The sequence below is a fragment of the Phoxinus phoxinus genome (genome assembly GCF_949152265.1).
Source record: "Phoxinus phoxinus genome assembly, chromosome: 11".
NCBI lineage: Eukaryota > Metazoa > Chordata > Actinopteri > Cypriniformes > Leuciscidae > Phoxinus > Phoxinus phoxinus.
Genome location: NC_136886.1, coordinates 7,191,496 through 7,207,943, shown reverse-complemented (window position 1 = coordinate 7,207,943; position 16,448 = coordinate 7,191,496). Strand labels below are relative to the sequence as shown.

The 16,448-nt window shown below is 37.9% G+C and overlaps 1 protein-coding gene across 5 annotated transcripts; it reads left to right on the top strand.

Annotated features, from left to right (window-relative positions):
• Positions 1–761: 761 nt before the first annotated feature.
• Positions 762–16,310, top strand: pbrm1l (polybromo 1, like). 5 transcript variants are annotated; one of them, XM_079629620.1, is made up of 30 exons: positions 762–902; positions 1,642–1,787; positions 1,897–1,994; positions 2,769–2,916; positions 3,102–3,254; positions 3,353–3,469; positions 3,581–3,649; positions 3,874–3,972; positions 4,063–4,148; positions 4,229–4,320; positions 4,486–4,693; positions 4,782–4,923; positions 5,028–5,110; positions 5,231–5,510; positions 6,267–6,372; positions 6,463–7,126; positions 7,582–7,793; positions 7,927–8,121; positions 8,314–8,471; positions 8,793–9,035; positions 9,127–9,272; positions 9,380–9,537; positions 10,084–10,267; positions 10,436–10,643; positions 10,980–11,178; positions 11,610–11,708; positions 12,502–12,663; positions 13,389–13,456; positions 13,813–14,008; positions 15,614–16,310. In XM_079629620.1, exons 2-30 carry the CDS (start codon positions 1,653–1,655, stop codon positions 15,775–15,777), a joined length of 4,872 nt encoding a protein of 1,623 aa, XP_079485746.1. In that variant the 5' UTR covers positions 762–902; positions 1,642–1,652; the 3' UTR covers positions 15,778–16,310. The 5 variants fall into 5 exon arrangements, with proteins under 5 accessions (XP_079485746.1, XP_079485744.1, XP_079485747.1 ...); XM_079629618.1 differs by having other exon boundaries at positions 11,610–11,795; XM_079629619.1 differs by having other exon boundaries at positions 797–1,107.
• The last annotated feature ends 138 nt before the right edge of the window (positions 16,311–16,448 follow it).

Below are 16,448 nucleotides of genomic sequence, written 5' to 3'. Positions count from 1 at the left end.
TGACTTAACATTAACAAATTACAGCCTATGCATTAAGTAAATAAGTAAATAAATAAATATCCCTCCAAAAATCGTTTAAAGTAGCTAGGCTATACGTGCATATGTGTTATATTTTTCCAATTTTTATTTTTACTTGTATATTGTTTAATCTCGCAATTGCACGTTATATCGATGTATTTTGAGTTAGATTTTTTTAAAAAAAATTAATTTATTAAGGCGTAGAATGTTCAGTCATAAAATAGCCTAGCATTTTCAAACAAATAATTTACATGGGTTCCCATGTAAATTAGTTTTTAAAGAATGCAGCATATTGTTACAGTATTTCTAAAGATTCCTCGAAAGTAATTAATCAATTAAAAAGGACACTTTTAAATTATATTACAACACCTCTATTTTTTTTTTTAGTTTAGTTTTTCTTTTTGGTCTTTTTTTTATACTGTAAAATGATTATTTTTCATTATTATTATTTATTATATATCAGTTATTATTTAAATATTTGTATTTATTCAGCTCCATAACTATTTTTGTTCATCCTTAATTCATTGCAAACTTGGTCGTCTTTAAAGTAGATAAGCACTGACTGTGCTAAGTTTGTTGTGAAAAAAGGAATAAATAAATAAATAATACATTCTGGATGAAATAATAATAACGTTTGCTGAACATTTTCATCTTAACTGTAATGCCGTTTGTTTCATTTTTAGTGAGTAGAAAAGAATATTCAATATTTAAAATATTCTACATTTTCGGAAGTGGGGAGGGGCTTCTTGAAAGCACTTCCGGTTTCTTATGACGAAGTAGGCGGGACTTTGTTAGCTGTCCTACTTGCTAGCTAACAGTTGCCACTCTGTTGCTACTGAAGGATAATTCCTAACTGCGCCAATAAAGTAGCGATTTTAATACGGGTAGGTCAGTGCATTTCTAAAGCCTTTTGTTCCCGAATACATTCATTAACTTTAGCTAGATTCATATAAGAAACCGAAGTGCGCTTAGAAGTGAGTGAGTACGAGAGGACACCTCGAGACCGCTCTTTTGTTTGACTGAAACACGGAGTGTCGATTGGCTGTTGGCGTTTAGGGATTGTTTACCGGAAGATTAGCACGCGGCTAAGTATGCTATCCCACACAACACTGTACATGTAGTTCAAAGCATAATAACTGACTTCAAAGCTGGTATGAAAGAATGCATATATGGGTGATGAATTAATACCCAAACCTTTCTTTGTCCTTCCTCTAGCAGACGAACTGTAATTTGTTTATGACTGGTAGTTCGTATAGACATTGTAAACAACATCTTGTATTGCAAAGTAATACACGGTGAGGTACAAATTTACAGTTAATTATGTTAGTTATGTAGTGGCATATAATACCATCTTAAAAATCATGAACATATTTTCCATTCTCTTTGAGCAAAGAGTTGTCACATTCAAAAGACGTTTTTGGTCTTACTGGTGACATTTGCTCACTAAAAAGTATAACCATGTAAATGTATAGATAGATACTAACGATTGGTGCCTACTGCCTGACATACATGGAAATCTTCTCCACAAAATGATTTTTTTGAAGATCTCCATCAGGAATGAACATTCATTAGTCAAAAGTGGTGGAAGGCCTGTGTCTAAAAGGATGTTTGGGTCATAAACAGGTACTGTTTAAATGGGCTCCAAGAGAAGACGAGCCACCTCTCCCTCCAGCAGTGCCAGCGGAGGAGACTTCGATGATGCCTCTTCATCCACCCCTGTCAGTGGATGGAAGAGAAGGAGAGCTTCCACTGCTCCTTCTGTCGATCAAGTGAGTACATGGGGTTTAGTGTATTCACGCTGCTTGCTTTGGGACACAGTTTAAACCACACTTATGCATCTTGTCTTTTTTTGTGACTTTGAATGTATCCCGTCTTTAGATTGCTGTGTGCCATGAATTGTACAACACTGTCAGGGATTACAAAGACGACCTAGGCAGACAGATCTGCGAGCTCTTTGTTCGTGCACCAAAGAGGAGGTATGCATATATTCCTTGCCTTTGAGCGTACTCTGCCAGTCAAATGTTTGGACACACCTACATTTTTTATAGTTGGAGGAAATTCATAAAACTGAATCTGATCCCATTCAGGGTAATTATAGTCAACATAAACCAGAACAGACATTTTCATTACTGACGTAAAAATTTTCAGCTAGGTGCCAAGGCAGCATTTCTTAGACCTATTAAAAAGAAATAACAAAAATGACAAAAACCACATAACAAAGTTACCAAAACTTTAAAATTAAAACAAAAAATAAGAACTAATTTTAAAACAAAAAATATAAAAATAAGAACTAATTAAAAAATGTTAATAAAAGCAATATCATTGATACTAAAATAACTCTGGCCCAATATTAGTACTTTTGGGGAGAAAATTCCCCAAAGTGTTCATCTTGTCAGAATCCACTTTCCATTAAACATATTTTGCTGGACTGTAATATTGTTACCCCTTCAAGGAACTTGTTTTATTCTGTGTGTTGGTACTTTTAAAAAGATTTTTAACCAAGTAAATCCAAATTAATTCTTAAGGTTTTTAGAAAATAAAAATAATTTTAAACATCTTTTTAAACAACTAAACTGGCTCTCACTATGAACATAGCCATATAAGCTGGCATTGTAATCACACTTCTTTGTTTAGTTTAATTCTTTTAAAAAATGAATTTTACAATGTGATGAAATAAATCATACTGATTTAATGCATGCAATTGACACTAACGTGCGCCTTAACCTCTCTTCCTATTTTTCTTATTTTAGGAATCAGCCTGACTATTATGAAGTGGTGAGTCAGCCCATAGACATGATGAAGATACAGCAGAAGCTCAGGGCAGAAGAATACCAGGATGTAGAGCAGTTCTCAGCTGACTTTCACCTGCTTATTAATAATGCCAAAGCTTACTATCAGGTGAGTTTGCATTTACATATTCAAGTGCATTTAATATTGAAGTTTCTGACACATGAATCACCGCAGTCTGTCCAGTATTATAGACTGCTGATTAGCCATGGATGCATTCCACAAGCAAAACTCTTCAGCATCACAGCCACCGTCAACTCTGAAATGCTAATATACCTGTGGGTCTCTTACAACAGGCTGACAGTGCGGAGTATAGAGCTGCCGCTAGGCTTTTGAATGTCTTCCTGTCCACCAAGAATGAACTGCTACAGGGAGGGGAAGGAGAGGAGGCCGATGATGATGAGGAAGGGGATGATGTGGAGAACCCAAGTGCTTCCATGGAGGAGGAGGTGAAGATGTTTCCTGTTTGTGGATGTCTAGAAGTTTTTATTTCTGTTCACATCCAGACTGATATCATCTCTTTCCCCTCTGTATGTCTGCTCAACAGAGACCACCAAGCTATCTTAAAGCCATACTGGAGCAGCTTTTGGAGGCCATTGTGTCATGCACTGATTCCTCAGGGAGGCTTGTTAGTGAGCTCTTCCAAAAACTTCCCTCCAAATTGGTGAGACCCAAGTTTGTGCACTCGCTTAACTGACTTAAGTTCCACTTTGGTGTTAAATGTAGTTTACTTTCATTGATTAATTTCTTCTTCTGCACATTCCTTCCTTTCCAGCATTATCCAGACTACTATGCTGTAATAAAAGATCCAATAGATCTGCGCACTGTGGCTCAGAGGATACAGGTATTTGAGGCTTTGAAAGCATTCTATCTCACAATAGCAATGGAAATGTGCACATTTGGAGCTGGTATAATGATTCCAACCATGGCATTACTGTCAGAGGTTGTTGATGGAATATATACGTCATAATTGTATGTAATAAATAATAATATGATGTAAATTCTATGTTTAATAATTATTATAAACTCTTGGCATGTTTATAATACTAATGTTTTGTTCTGTTGTAGGGGGGACATTACAAATCCATCAGTGCCATGGCCAAGGATGTTGATCTTTTGACGAAAAATGCCAAAACCTACAATGAGCCAGGGTCACAAGTTTTCAAGGTTTGTGTTCTTATGTACTCTTGTTATCTATCCATCACAAACATTGAGCTGATTTTTATATAACAAACACATTTTTTTATCTTTCTAAAGGATGCAAACACAATTAAGAAGGTATTTTCCCAGAGAAAGACAGAGATTGAACAGGCTGAACCCACTAAATCCAGCCTCCGTATCAGGTATGTCCTGTTTTCGTAAGCTTGTTGTTTTGAAGAGGCATGTTTTAGTCTGTAACACGTTTTGTGTTGTGTTGTGCTAGAAACCGGAGGTCTGCTCAGGGTGACCGCCTGTCTGCCATCACTATGGCTCTTCAGGCTGGATCTGAAAGTGATGAAGACTCCATTCTCACAGGTTACATCCATAGTTCCCCTTTGACATCCATTTTCTAAGATTACTCTATAGCAATCTCTTTTAGAGAGCCTGCCAAGTGCCAACTCTACTTATGCAAAAATATATTGGCATGGTCCGCTTTTGAATGATTGTTCTTTGAAGTACCTTCCTTTTACTCTGTCTCAGGCACTGTGCGTTTTGACACTGGAGAAACGGAAGCTGATTGTGGTCTGAGTGCAGGTGACCCAATCCTCCAGTTGTACCAGTCAGTGCGAGGAGCACGAAGCGTTCAGGGGAAGCTTCTCGCTGAACCGTTCCTCCAGCTGCCAGTGAGAAGGGAATACCCAGACTACTACCATCAGATCAAAAACCCCATCTCCTTACAACAGATCAGGTGTGGATAACACGCATGAATATCTGATTATTTTAATCTCAAAGAGGTTTGCTTTACACACTCTTTCCATGTTTTACTTTTTTTAAAGGGATAAAATGAAGAATGGTGATTATGATGGAGTCGAGCAGATTGAGGCTGACCTTATACTCATGCTTGAGAATGCTAAACGCTACAACATGCCCAACTCCACCATACATAAACGTGCTCAGAGGTTACAGCAAATAATTCAGGTCAGTCTGCTTTGATATACATACAGTTCTGTTCCATAGCCTAATGAGCTACCTGAGGAATGATAAAATGACGGTTCATTCTTTGGTTTGAATTTGTGTTCTAGCAAAAGAAAAGAGAGCATCGAGAGGATGATGAAGGAGATGTCTCTACTGCAAATTCTGACGTAGGAAGTGGCAAAAGGAAAAGGTGAATTGTTTTTTTTTGTTGACATCACTTGCATTATTTTCATCGATATGACTTGCAATCAGTAATGAAAAATCTTTTTGACAATCTTTTCTTTTTGCTGCCATAATCTTATCCTAACAGTCACAAGAAGAACACCAAGAAAAACCGATTGAAGAATCTGTATTCTGCAGTGACTGAAGCACGTGAGGTAGGCACTGGACGGCGCCTCTGTGACCTCTTCATGGTGAAGCCCTCTAAGAAGGACTACCCAGACTACTACCAGATCATCCAAGATCCAATGGACCTGCGTACCATCGAGAACAATATCCGCACTGAGCGTTATAACAATCAGGATGCACTTATGGATGACATGAAGCTTATGTTTCGCAATGCCCGCCACTATAATGAGGAGGGATCTCAGGTGGGCATTATGACTACTCAAACTGAATGCTTTTCAACTTTATTAAATCAACTGCAAAGTTAAACTACACAACCGATCAAAAGTTTGGGGTCCATAAGATTTTTTTTCATGAAAGAAATTAATACTTTTTTATACAACAAGAATGCATTAAATTGATCAAAAGTGACAGTAAAGACATTTTTAATCTTACCAAAAACGTATTTTAAATAAGTGCTGTTCTTTTGAACTTTCAGAGAGAAATCTGAACAAAGTATATCACAGTTTTCACAAAAATATTCAGCAGCACAACCGTTTTTAACAATGATGATAATAAATGTTTAAGCACCAAATCAGCATATTGGAATGATTTCTGAAGGATCATGTGACCCTGAAGACTATAGTAATGTAGCTAAAGATTCAGCTTTGCCATAACAGGTATAAATTATATTTTAACAATTTTACTGCTTTTACTGTATTTTTGATCAAATAAATGCAGCCTTGATGAGCTGTACCTTCTTTTTTACTTCTTTCTAAAACTACTTCAAACTTTTGTATGTCATAACAACATTAAGGGCTCATTCTTATCTTTTGCAAGTACGTCTGTGATAAGAATGAGACTTACGGAGGTGTTAAAGGAAGAGTTATTGAATAATAACTCCAAAAAATAATATTGTGTCATTAACTCATGCGGGTTTAAACCCAAATATAGTCCTAAAATCTAATAGACCTAATAATTTGAAGTTTTTGTTTGTCATTACTTTTTTTTTTTACCTACAGGTTTATAATGATGCAAATGTCTTGGAGAAGATTGTTAAGGATAAACAGAAAGAGCTTGGCCCTCCCCCGGAGGAAGATGATGTTGGCTCTCCCAAACTCAAGCTTCGTATGTTTTTTTTGGCAAAAATACACTTTAATGCAAATACACTAATAGAGAGACAAATTTTAGATTTAACAAATGCCTCTCTTTTTTTAGGCCGTAGTGGAGTTGCAGCCTCCCCTAAAAAGGCTCGTACACAGACAACACCACTCCAGCAGAAGCTTTCTGATCTCTACGAAGCTGTGCGCAATTTCACAGACAATCGCGGTCGGCGTCTCAGCGCCGTTTTCCTGCGTCTGCCATCACGTTCTGAGCTGCCTGACTATTATGCCGCCATTAAGCGCCCTATTGACATGGAGCGTATACGAAGCTACATGGTACAGGGGCGCTACCAAGACATCGACTCGCTGGCAGAAGATTTCATCCTTATGTTCAACAACGCCTGCACCTACAATGAGCCTGAATCTCTAATATACCGTGATGCTCTGCTGCTCCATCGAGCCTTTCTGGAAGCCCGTCGACGGATTGAGGATGAAGAGGATGGAGATGAAGGTGGTCTGGGTGGTTTGTCAGTTGCCTCTCTCGTGCGTGAGCTCATCCGTAACCTCTTCGTTTCAATGATGGGGCACCAGGATGACGAGGGCCGCTGCTATAGTGACTCTTTGGCGGAAGTTCCTGCCATTGACCCCGCTAACCCGGAGGACCCACCCCTCAATCTAGAGATTATTCGTAATAATGTGGATCGCGGTCGCTACAGGAGACTGGACGTGTTCCAGGAGCATGTGTTTGAGGTACTGGAGAAAGCAAGACGTCTCAACAGGTAAGCAGTGAAGAGTGTGAAGATCAGCTTTTCTTGTCGTCATTAAAAAAACGATTCTGTCCTGATTCACTCAGTCTTAAATTGTATGAATATCTTTCTTTCTGTAGAATTATAGAAGCATGCTGCTTTTTTATAAACTGATAGGGAATGGGGTTAGGCTTTAAAAATGACTAAAAACACCAAAGTGTCAAAAAAAGGCTCCATATGACTTGTTGGCTATGTGCCAAGTTTTTGAAGCCATGCGATAGCTAGCTTTGTGTTTGGTGAAAAAAAAAAAAAATGAAAAAAAAATGTGTGTTTGGAATGACATGATAATGAGTACATGAAAAATTTTCATGAATAATTCCTTTAAGCTCCATTTTTGTCTCACAGTGTGAAGTTTGATGGTAGTCAACATGAATTGACCTTTAGAAAAGGTAATCTGAGAATTCATAAAAGCTATTGTGTGTTATTAGGACCGATTCTGAGATCTTTGAGGATTCTGTGGAGTTGCATTATTTCTTTGTGAAGATCCGTGACGAGCTATGCAAGAATGGAGAACTCTTGCTTACCCCAGCACTGAGCTACACATCCAAACATCTGCATTCCGACATAGATCAAGAGAAGCGAGAGAAACTGCCCCAAGAAACTGAGGAAGACCGGCTGAAACAGGAGGAAGACAAAAAAGGTTTCCAAAATTGCTTCTAGCATTTTAAAAGTTATGCATGTAACACCCCAGGATACATTTTAAAGTCTTGCTGCTAAAATGACTCCCCAATATAGAAGTGTACTAATGTGTACTTTGCTTTTATGATTTTTAGCTCTTCCAGAAGAGGACAAAGTAGAGGGTCCTGCAGGAAGCCAGTGGCCGTCAGGTCCTCAAAGCTCATATAGTCAGGACTGCAGTTTTGAGAACAACACCTACAGCGTGGGAGACTGTGTATATGTTCAGCCTTCAGAAGCAAATTTGCAGCCCCACATTGTCTGCATTGAGAAACTCTGGAAGGATGAAGCTGGTGTGCACATCCTCACTTTTTCTTTAATTGCTTCTCCTAGTTAATTCTTAGTTTCTTTTATTTTTTACAGATGTATCACCTCCATTTGCTGTGAACTTATGTCAAAACTTGCTATCAAACTCATAATTATATATGTTGTTTTAAATCATCCATTTTTTTGCATTAACATTTGGATGTGTTTGTTTTCTGCAGGTGAGCAGTGGATGTATGGATGTTGGTTTTATCGTCCAGGAGAAACTTTTCATCTGGCCACTCGTAAGTTCCTGGAAAAGGAGGTATTTAAGAGCGACTATTACAGCCGTGTGCCTTTCAGCAAGATCTTGGGGAAATCCGTTGTGTTATTTGTAAAGGTGAGTAACGAGCCACATTCAAAATATGTTTTAGATCGATTGAACTTGTGCTGATATTTCTTAAAATGTCAGTGCCATTGTTTTGTCTCAAGATACACACCAGTAATGTTTTTTTTTCTAAGGCATGTATATATAAAAGTTACTTGTCCTATTTGAACTAAGGCCAAATCCTGGCTTAATCTAAGAAACCATGTCTTTGAAACCAGGCCTATATGACCAAGAGGTTCACAAAATACAGCCATGAGCCATAATAGGCTCACAGACTCTTAAAAAGTATTGTGCGTTTAAGTCTCTTGAATGTGGGATTTATTTATTTTTTAGGACTATTTCAAGTTGCAACCAGAAGGCTTTAAACCTGAAGATGTCTATGTCTGTGAATCCCGCTACACTGCCAGGACCAAAACCTTTAAGAAGATCAAGATCTGGTCAATGTCGTCAAACTCTGTCAAACTAGTCTCTCGGGAGGTTCCTTTACCTGTAGTCAGAGTTGCGTCCATGTTTGTCAGTGCAAAAGACAAAGTGGCTGCTCTTCCTGATGGAGAGAGTGGTGGCTTCATCGAGAAGGTATGAATGCTTGATTTTGAGTACAGTTCTTATTTAATTCTTATTTAAATTGATTTAGCATGTAACATTTTCTTCAACTTGCTCTCCACAGGAGCGAGAAGATGTTCCAGTTGAAGTGGCCAATGGGGAGCCGGGTTGTCAGTACTTTGAACAGCTCCACTACAATGACCTGTGGCTTAAAGTGGGCGACTGTGTCTACATACGTTCCCATGGACTGGTGCGAGCACGAGTTGGCAGGTGGGCAAATCATGCTTATTTTACCCAAAGTTCTCATTAACCAGAAAGCTTTGGCAATAATTTAAGTGTACAGCAATAGTCTGAGTTGTTATGGTTGACATGGACAGGATCGAAAAGATGTGGCTGCGGGATGGAGCAGCATTCTTCTTTGGACCCATCTTCATCCACCCTGAGGAAACAGAACATGAGCCAACAAAGATGTTCTACAAACGTGAGGTGTTCCTCAGCAATCTGGAGGAGTCCTGTCCTATGACCTGCATCTTGGGTATGGGCACCAAGTCAATTCATTTATTGTAATTGTAATGAAATCTTAGTTTTATATATATATATCAGATTGTTGTCCATCCACAACCCATAGCCCATGAAACTGTGGGTGTTCAAGCTGTGATAAAGACATTTTGCCAACCATTCTTGTCACATGCTGGTCACCTCGGGAATCATTATAATACTGAGAGACTTTATATTTCACAAAGACACTAAAAATACAATTAAGACCTACTTCTTGTGGATGTCTGCTGTGATTTTATGGTGTAAGACTAGCCACCTCAAAACCCTGAATTCATAATTGAAGCAGTACGGGGTAGCTTGGCTCGAGAAAAGAACAAAAAACACCCAAGTGGAATAAATGATAGCAGTTCCAGGAGCAAATCTATCATGTTGACCCTTATATGACTGTGCTTGCTTACAAATAGGATGTATACTGGTGATTAAGTGCTTGAACATTTTAATTTGAATTCCTCTGTTCCCTGCCTTTTCTCAGAAAAGTCTCTTACTATAGACCAAGTTTCTAATCTTTGTCTTTTTTTCACAGGGAAATGTATGGTCTCTTCTTTTAAGGACTTCCTGTCCTGCAGGCCAACTGAGTGTCCAGAGGAAGACGTGCTCCTGTTTGAGAGTCGCTACATTGAGAGTGAAAAGCAGATGAAGAAGTTTAAAGCACTTAAACGTTTCTCCATCTCAGCCAAAGTGGTTGATGATGAGATCTTCTACTTTAGGTGCATTTTACTTTCCTACCTTTGTTTCAGTGGGAAGTATCACACAGCCAGAGTGTGTTTATAGAATGTGAATAGGTTATTTAAGAGTTCTTAAATAGGTCTTATTGCTGTTAGAAAAAATCATTGATTGGGTTTATTTACTAACTGTTGCTTTAAATACATTTTCAGGAAACCCATCGTGCCTCAGAAGGTGCCATCTCCCCTGCTGGATAAGAAGATTGAGGAGCTAGAAGCTAAGTTTGCAGACATGGAGGATCTGGATGAAGATATGGACGACCTGGATGAAGATGATGATGAAGCAGCAGTGACGCCCTCAATGCCACCCAGTCAGGCATCCGCAACAAGTGACATGGATATGCCTTATACACCACCACAGGTACCGTACTTCATACTGCCTAGAAATCAACCTTTGCACACACTGTGCAGTTTGACGATATTAACCATTTCCTGATTATGGATTCATCATATAAATGTTTTTACAAAATTGCCTTAACCAAGTTAAATATGAAAATAATTAAACATGAATCGATGCTCTTTATATTGTAGATATTGTGATTGCTGTCTGTTTTTTCCTGGTAGTTATTTCTTGAGACTTATCCCTAATTCAAATTCTTGAACTGTCTAATTTTAAGCTAATCAGGCTCAACTTTTATCCGCCATATTTCATATTTTTAACAGTAGGTGTAATTTTCTTTCTGTTTACTATGCACAGTCCACGCCAAAGATAAAGGGTATGTCCAAAAAGGAAGGAGCCAAGCGCAAGATCAACATGAGTGGCTACATCTTGTTTAGCAGTGAAGTTAGGTCTATTATAAAGGCTCGTCACCCTGATTTCTCCTTTGGAGAGCTGAGCCGACTGGTGGGCACAGAATGGAGGAACCTGGAAGCTACTAAGAAGGTGGAATATGAAGGTACATTCTCAACACTTTTTGAGAGGTTGCACTAGTCCGTTGTTATCATAGTTAGTAATTTCTATTAAGATAAATATCCAGTCATACTCAAAGCAATTTTTACAAGACATTGCAATGAATGCAACCAATTATGTCGCAATATAAGAGATGCATTTGATTTTTGATTGTGTCCATGTCTGACATTTATTTTTCAGATTTTAAATGATACGATTATTTTTCTTTCTTAAAAATAGCCAGGAGTTGGATATTAAATATTTCACCAAAAAAATGAACGAGTAGCTAGCTATGGTAAATTGGGGTGTTTTTGTTTTCTTCTATGCTAAACCATGCATAATGCTTTGCTGATTATGTGTATATGGCAACTGTTTATCTTATGCACAACAATTATGCATACCGAAGAATCTGTAATTCAGTTATCAATGTTTTTCCAGAACGGGCAGCTAAACTGGTAGAGCAGCAGGAACGGGAGAGGGTCCTTCAGCAGCAACATCAGCAGCAGCAGCAGCAGCAGCAGGCTTCCCCAAGAGCAGGTACCCCAGTCGGCACAATGATGATGGGAGTGGTGCCTCCCCCAAGCGCTATGGGAATGCTAAACCAGGCCATGCCACCTGTGCCAGGTAACGCCAAATCTCCCCCACCCTTGCTGAAAGAGACAGATGCAGCGTGCGGGCACCCTCCAACAATTCCCGTCCATTTGAACCATCTAATACCTCAACTCATCAATCATGTCACTATCTACTCCATAGCAGCGATGTGCCCTATCAGTTCTGATTCAGTTCATTTTATTAAATGTTTTTTGTTGCAAACGTGCATTTTTTTTTGTCTTGTCTTTTGTTTTTGAGTATTGCCACGTTCTTTTCTCTTTTTGCATGACAACCTTCTTTTATTAACCAGTAAACATGTAGAGCTCTTTTTTTTACAAGTCTGAATTAACCACATTTAGGCCTGGTTTCACAAACAGGGCTTAGATTAAGCCAGGATTATGCCTTAGTTCAATTAGGATATTTAAGTAGCTTTTATAAACATGCCTTAGAAAAACATTACTGGTGTGTATCTTGAGACACTGACATATGACATATTTGACAAAACACTGACATATTTTAAGATCTGTCAGAGCAAGTTGCTTTCAGTTAAAACGGCCCAAACATGCATTTTAGTCTGAGACTATAAGCCTTGTCTGTGAAACCGGGGGTTAAATATTCACACTTGTAAAACTCTTTCTTTGACATTGATGTTACTTATTTTGTAGTTGCATGAAGTTTTTAGTCGGCTGCATGTCATCAATGCATGGATTTTTTTTTTTGTGCTATCTCCTCACCCAAGGCATGATGGGAAATTATGGCCCGCCCTACATGTCTATGCAAGGTCCTTCTGACGGCATGATGGGCATGGGCACACCACCTCATCCCATGGGGGTGCCCCAGCTGCCTTCCCAGCACTTCCTTCTACCAGGCATGGCCGGGTACCCTGGTATGCCCCATCCGGGTAAGAAGCACCCCGATTAGTCAGAAATCCCACCTGAAGATCTTCTGACCAACTCCAATCCAAATTGAAAAATAGGAAATCTGGGTTTATCTTGGTTTGAACTCATGGCTTTATTCCAAAAACTAGTGAGCTGCCTAGACAGCAAGGCAACTTATTTGTTTTGAAATGGAGCCCATTTTTATACATTGTTCCAGTGAATGAAGAAATGCTTTGTATAACTAGATAATATCTGTATTTCTGCATGATCGAATTTTAGTTACCCTATATATCCAATTCATAGGGTGGGAATATTCACACACCACCATTATCATGCTAATGTTTTTTTCCTCAATGTCTCACTTTTTCTTTACACAAGATTTGTCACCTCCATTTCTCTCTGAATCTTTGTTTTTTAGAAACACCATTTGTTTGGGGAAAATGTAACTAATAAAAACAATATTAATGTATTATATAATTTATAATATAATTAATTCAATCAGTGCACATTATTTGACACATTTTTAGTGCAACCTTATTCATCGATGTTAAAATGTAAAGTTACGTGCAGTCATACAGCATTTCTATATTGCGTTGGATTGTACTGTGAAGGGTCATAGCACTTACATACTGTTGTCCTACTGCTAGTTTAATTGCTTCTATTGTTTCTCATTTGTTAGTCGCTTTGGATAAAAGGGTCTGCTAAATGAATAAATGTAAATGTAAATTTCTGACTGTTTCCTTCTCAGGAGTGATGGGCCCAGGAATGAACGGTATGGCTGGAAGTCCTGGTCCTGGAAACCATTATGGCATGCAGGTAAAGAACATATTCATGTAGCTTTCACTAGTGACACTAAAGCAGATGCAGTTCGCAATCTTCAGCCATATTCAGACGGGACTAGTTTTCTAAACAACGTTTAAGTTACAATTTATTTATTGAGTTAGAAGTTATTTATTGAGTTACAAGTTATCACTCAACGTCTGTGATTTCATTTACCGATTCCAGCGGGACTAACATCTCCATGTTTATTACAGAAGTGTGTGTTCTTTCTCTGTGCGTCTTTTAATTAAATTTTTGTTGATATGATTTTCATTTATTATAATTAACGACCTCCTGGAAAACTAGTCCCGTCTGGAAAGGACTTGTCTTTACTTTTCTCTTTGTCCTTTCAGATGGGTGCATATGGGCCAGGGCAACAAGCTCCACCACCATATCCAGGTCAAGGTCAACCAGGCCAGCATCCACCTATGTTTGTCGCCCCACCTCCAAAAGCCCAGCGTCTTCTGCATTCAGAGGCTTATCTGAAGTACATCGAGGGCCTCAGTGGTGACTCCTCCACCATTAGCAAGTGGGACAAGAGCCTTAAAGGTAAAAATCATCTGTGTAGAAATTCGAGAGTTGTTTTATTTTTTTAAAGAATAATAGTTTTATTCAGCCAAGATGCATTAAATGTATTATAATTGTAATTGCATTATAATAAACATTCATAATGTTACAAAGGATTCCTATTTCAAATAAATGCTGTTCTTTTGAACTAGAATCCTGAAAAAGTTTACACGAAAATATCAAACATGTTTTCAGCTTTGATAATAAGCATTTCTTGAGTAGCAAATCAGGATATTATAATGATTTCTGAAGGATCATGTTACACTGAAGATGAGTAATGATGCTGAAAATACAGCTTTGCCATCACAGGAATAAATTACATTTGAAAGTTATTTTTTTAAAGCATTTTTATTGTTTTACTGAATTTTTGGGCATTATATATTAAAGGATAATTTCGGTATTTAACACCTTGAGTCTATATTGTAGTTTGTTTTGGATGGACAAGAGTGGTGGACAACATTTTTTTGACAATGGTTCCTCTCTCGAGTTTTTGACTATAATAGAATTGGCCATGGACCCATTTAACATTGGAGTCAATGGGCATGTCCGAAAATGTCATTAAAACAGCCAATAATGTTCGTTTACAAAACTGTTAAACTCACCGAGTGGTTAGTGGTGTTCGTTGATGATTATAAACAATATATCGTCACAATATATGATTCCAATCCGTTTATTTTGCTATAGTGGAACTATTTTTTCAGACACTTCACAACCGCGTAACTTCCGCTCAATATTTGAATCTGAAGCGTTAGCACACTCCCGACCACTTGATGGCGATAACCGATGTTTGTCTCGCGGGACACTCACGGTCACAGTCGAGTTCAACTTCATATTGCACAATTAATGAAGGTTTTGTTTGTTTATTTCGCTTACTCTCCCGGAGCACAGTTGCTCTGCTCGCTAGCCTTATGAGAAACGGAAGTGAGCAAAAAGACTACATCGACCAAATGTAAACAGCCCCCTTTCCGTTTCCCGTAGCGCATTTATATTAATGAGCACGAATAAAACACGACAGAAACTGTATTTCGCAACACTTTTTGTTTCTGGAACATCAACTAACATCACTAATCACTCGGTGAGTTGCACAGTTTTGAAAACTAATGTTAAAGGTTGTTTTAATGACATTTTCGGACATGCCCATTGACTCCAATGTTAAATGGGTCCATGGCCAATTCTTTTATAGTAAAAAACTCGAGAGAGGAACCATTGTCAAAAAAAATGTTGTCCACCACTCTTGTTCATACAAAACAAACTACAATATAGACTCAAGGTGTTAAATACCGGAATTATCCTTTAAGGTAAAATGGAAATTATATATTGTGCCTTGCTAAAGAATTGTCATTGTTAAAGAAATTCTTATTTATGAATGGTTTAATTTTTTTCCACTTTTCCCTATGCCACACTTTTGTAGTATTTTTCCTCATATAATGTTGGTGTCTTGCACCTAAACCATTCATAATTAGGTCATTTAAATTATCATTTTCTTCGACTGTTAGACTTAAATTCTCTAAGTCTTTTGTAAATGACTTCTGTGATGTTATAGGCAAAGCATCTTTGAATGATTCTTTCTGATTATCATTCCTTCAGCACAAAGAAAAGACTGTCGGCTCACCAGAGAGCAGGAGAGCCGTCTCCCTACTCACTGGCTGAAAAGCAAGGGTGCTCACACTACAATGGCAGACGCATTGTGGAGACTCCGAGATCTGATGATGAAAGACACGCTCAACATCCGGCAGGCATACAACCTTTAAACATTTATGTTCTACCCCAACTCTCAGGACTCTAATTTATGCAAGACTATTCTCCTACCAAATCTTTCCTATCATGACTCAAGATGTGATAAAGTATTATGTACTGTCAGAAATGTTTCAGCAATAATTATATCTCCTAGTTGTGTGCATATGTGTGAAAAAATAAAGCTTTTAGCCACCTCTTTAGGTACTATGACGCACTGGAATGAAGTCACTCATGAAGCAATTTTTAACTACTGAAATGGATTTGAAATGTGTCACTTTGACTGTTACTTTAGAATAATTTTGGTTGAGTTTATGGTGTTTTTATATTGCTGAATACATCACCTCAAATAATGGCATTACCAATCCTCAAAGTTCTCTGGCTATGACCACTATACTAAGGTTTCAAATGGGCAAAAGTTGTAAAAGTAGCAAAGTTGATCACAGTAGCATTTTATAAAAATATTTTCTTTTTATACAGAGGCTAAATAAGCTGAGTTCCTCTTTATTTTACTGATAATGTAATTTGTTATTTTTTTCATTGTGTACATGATAAAGCCTGTGATAAATGCTTTGTTCTGCAATGCTTATTGAACACTGTTGCATTAAAAATGAAAAAGGGGGATAAATTTCACCAATAAACAGCATTTCAAAAATATAAAATGTACTTCAAGCATGTCCAAAACATG

Coding starts and splice junctions, on each gene's coding strand:
- pbrm1l (XM_079629618.1), top strand. CDS start 1,653: ATGGGCTCCAAGAGAAGACGAGCCACCTCTCCCTCCAGCAGTGCCAGC. Junction 7,794..7,926: donor ACAGGAGGAAGACAAAAAAG/GTTTCCAAAATT, acceptor TATGATTTTTAG/CTCTTCCAGAAGAGGACAAA. Junction 8,122..8,313: donor ACTCTGGAAGGATGAAGCTG/GTGTGCACATCC, acceptor TGTTTTCTGCAG/GTGAGCAGTGGATGTATGGA.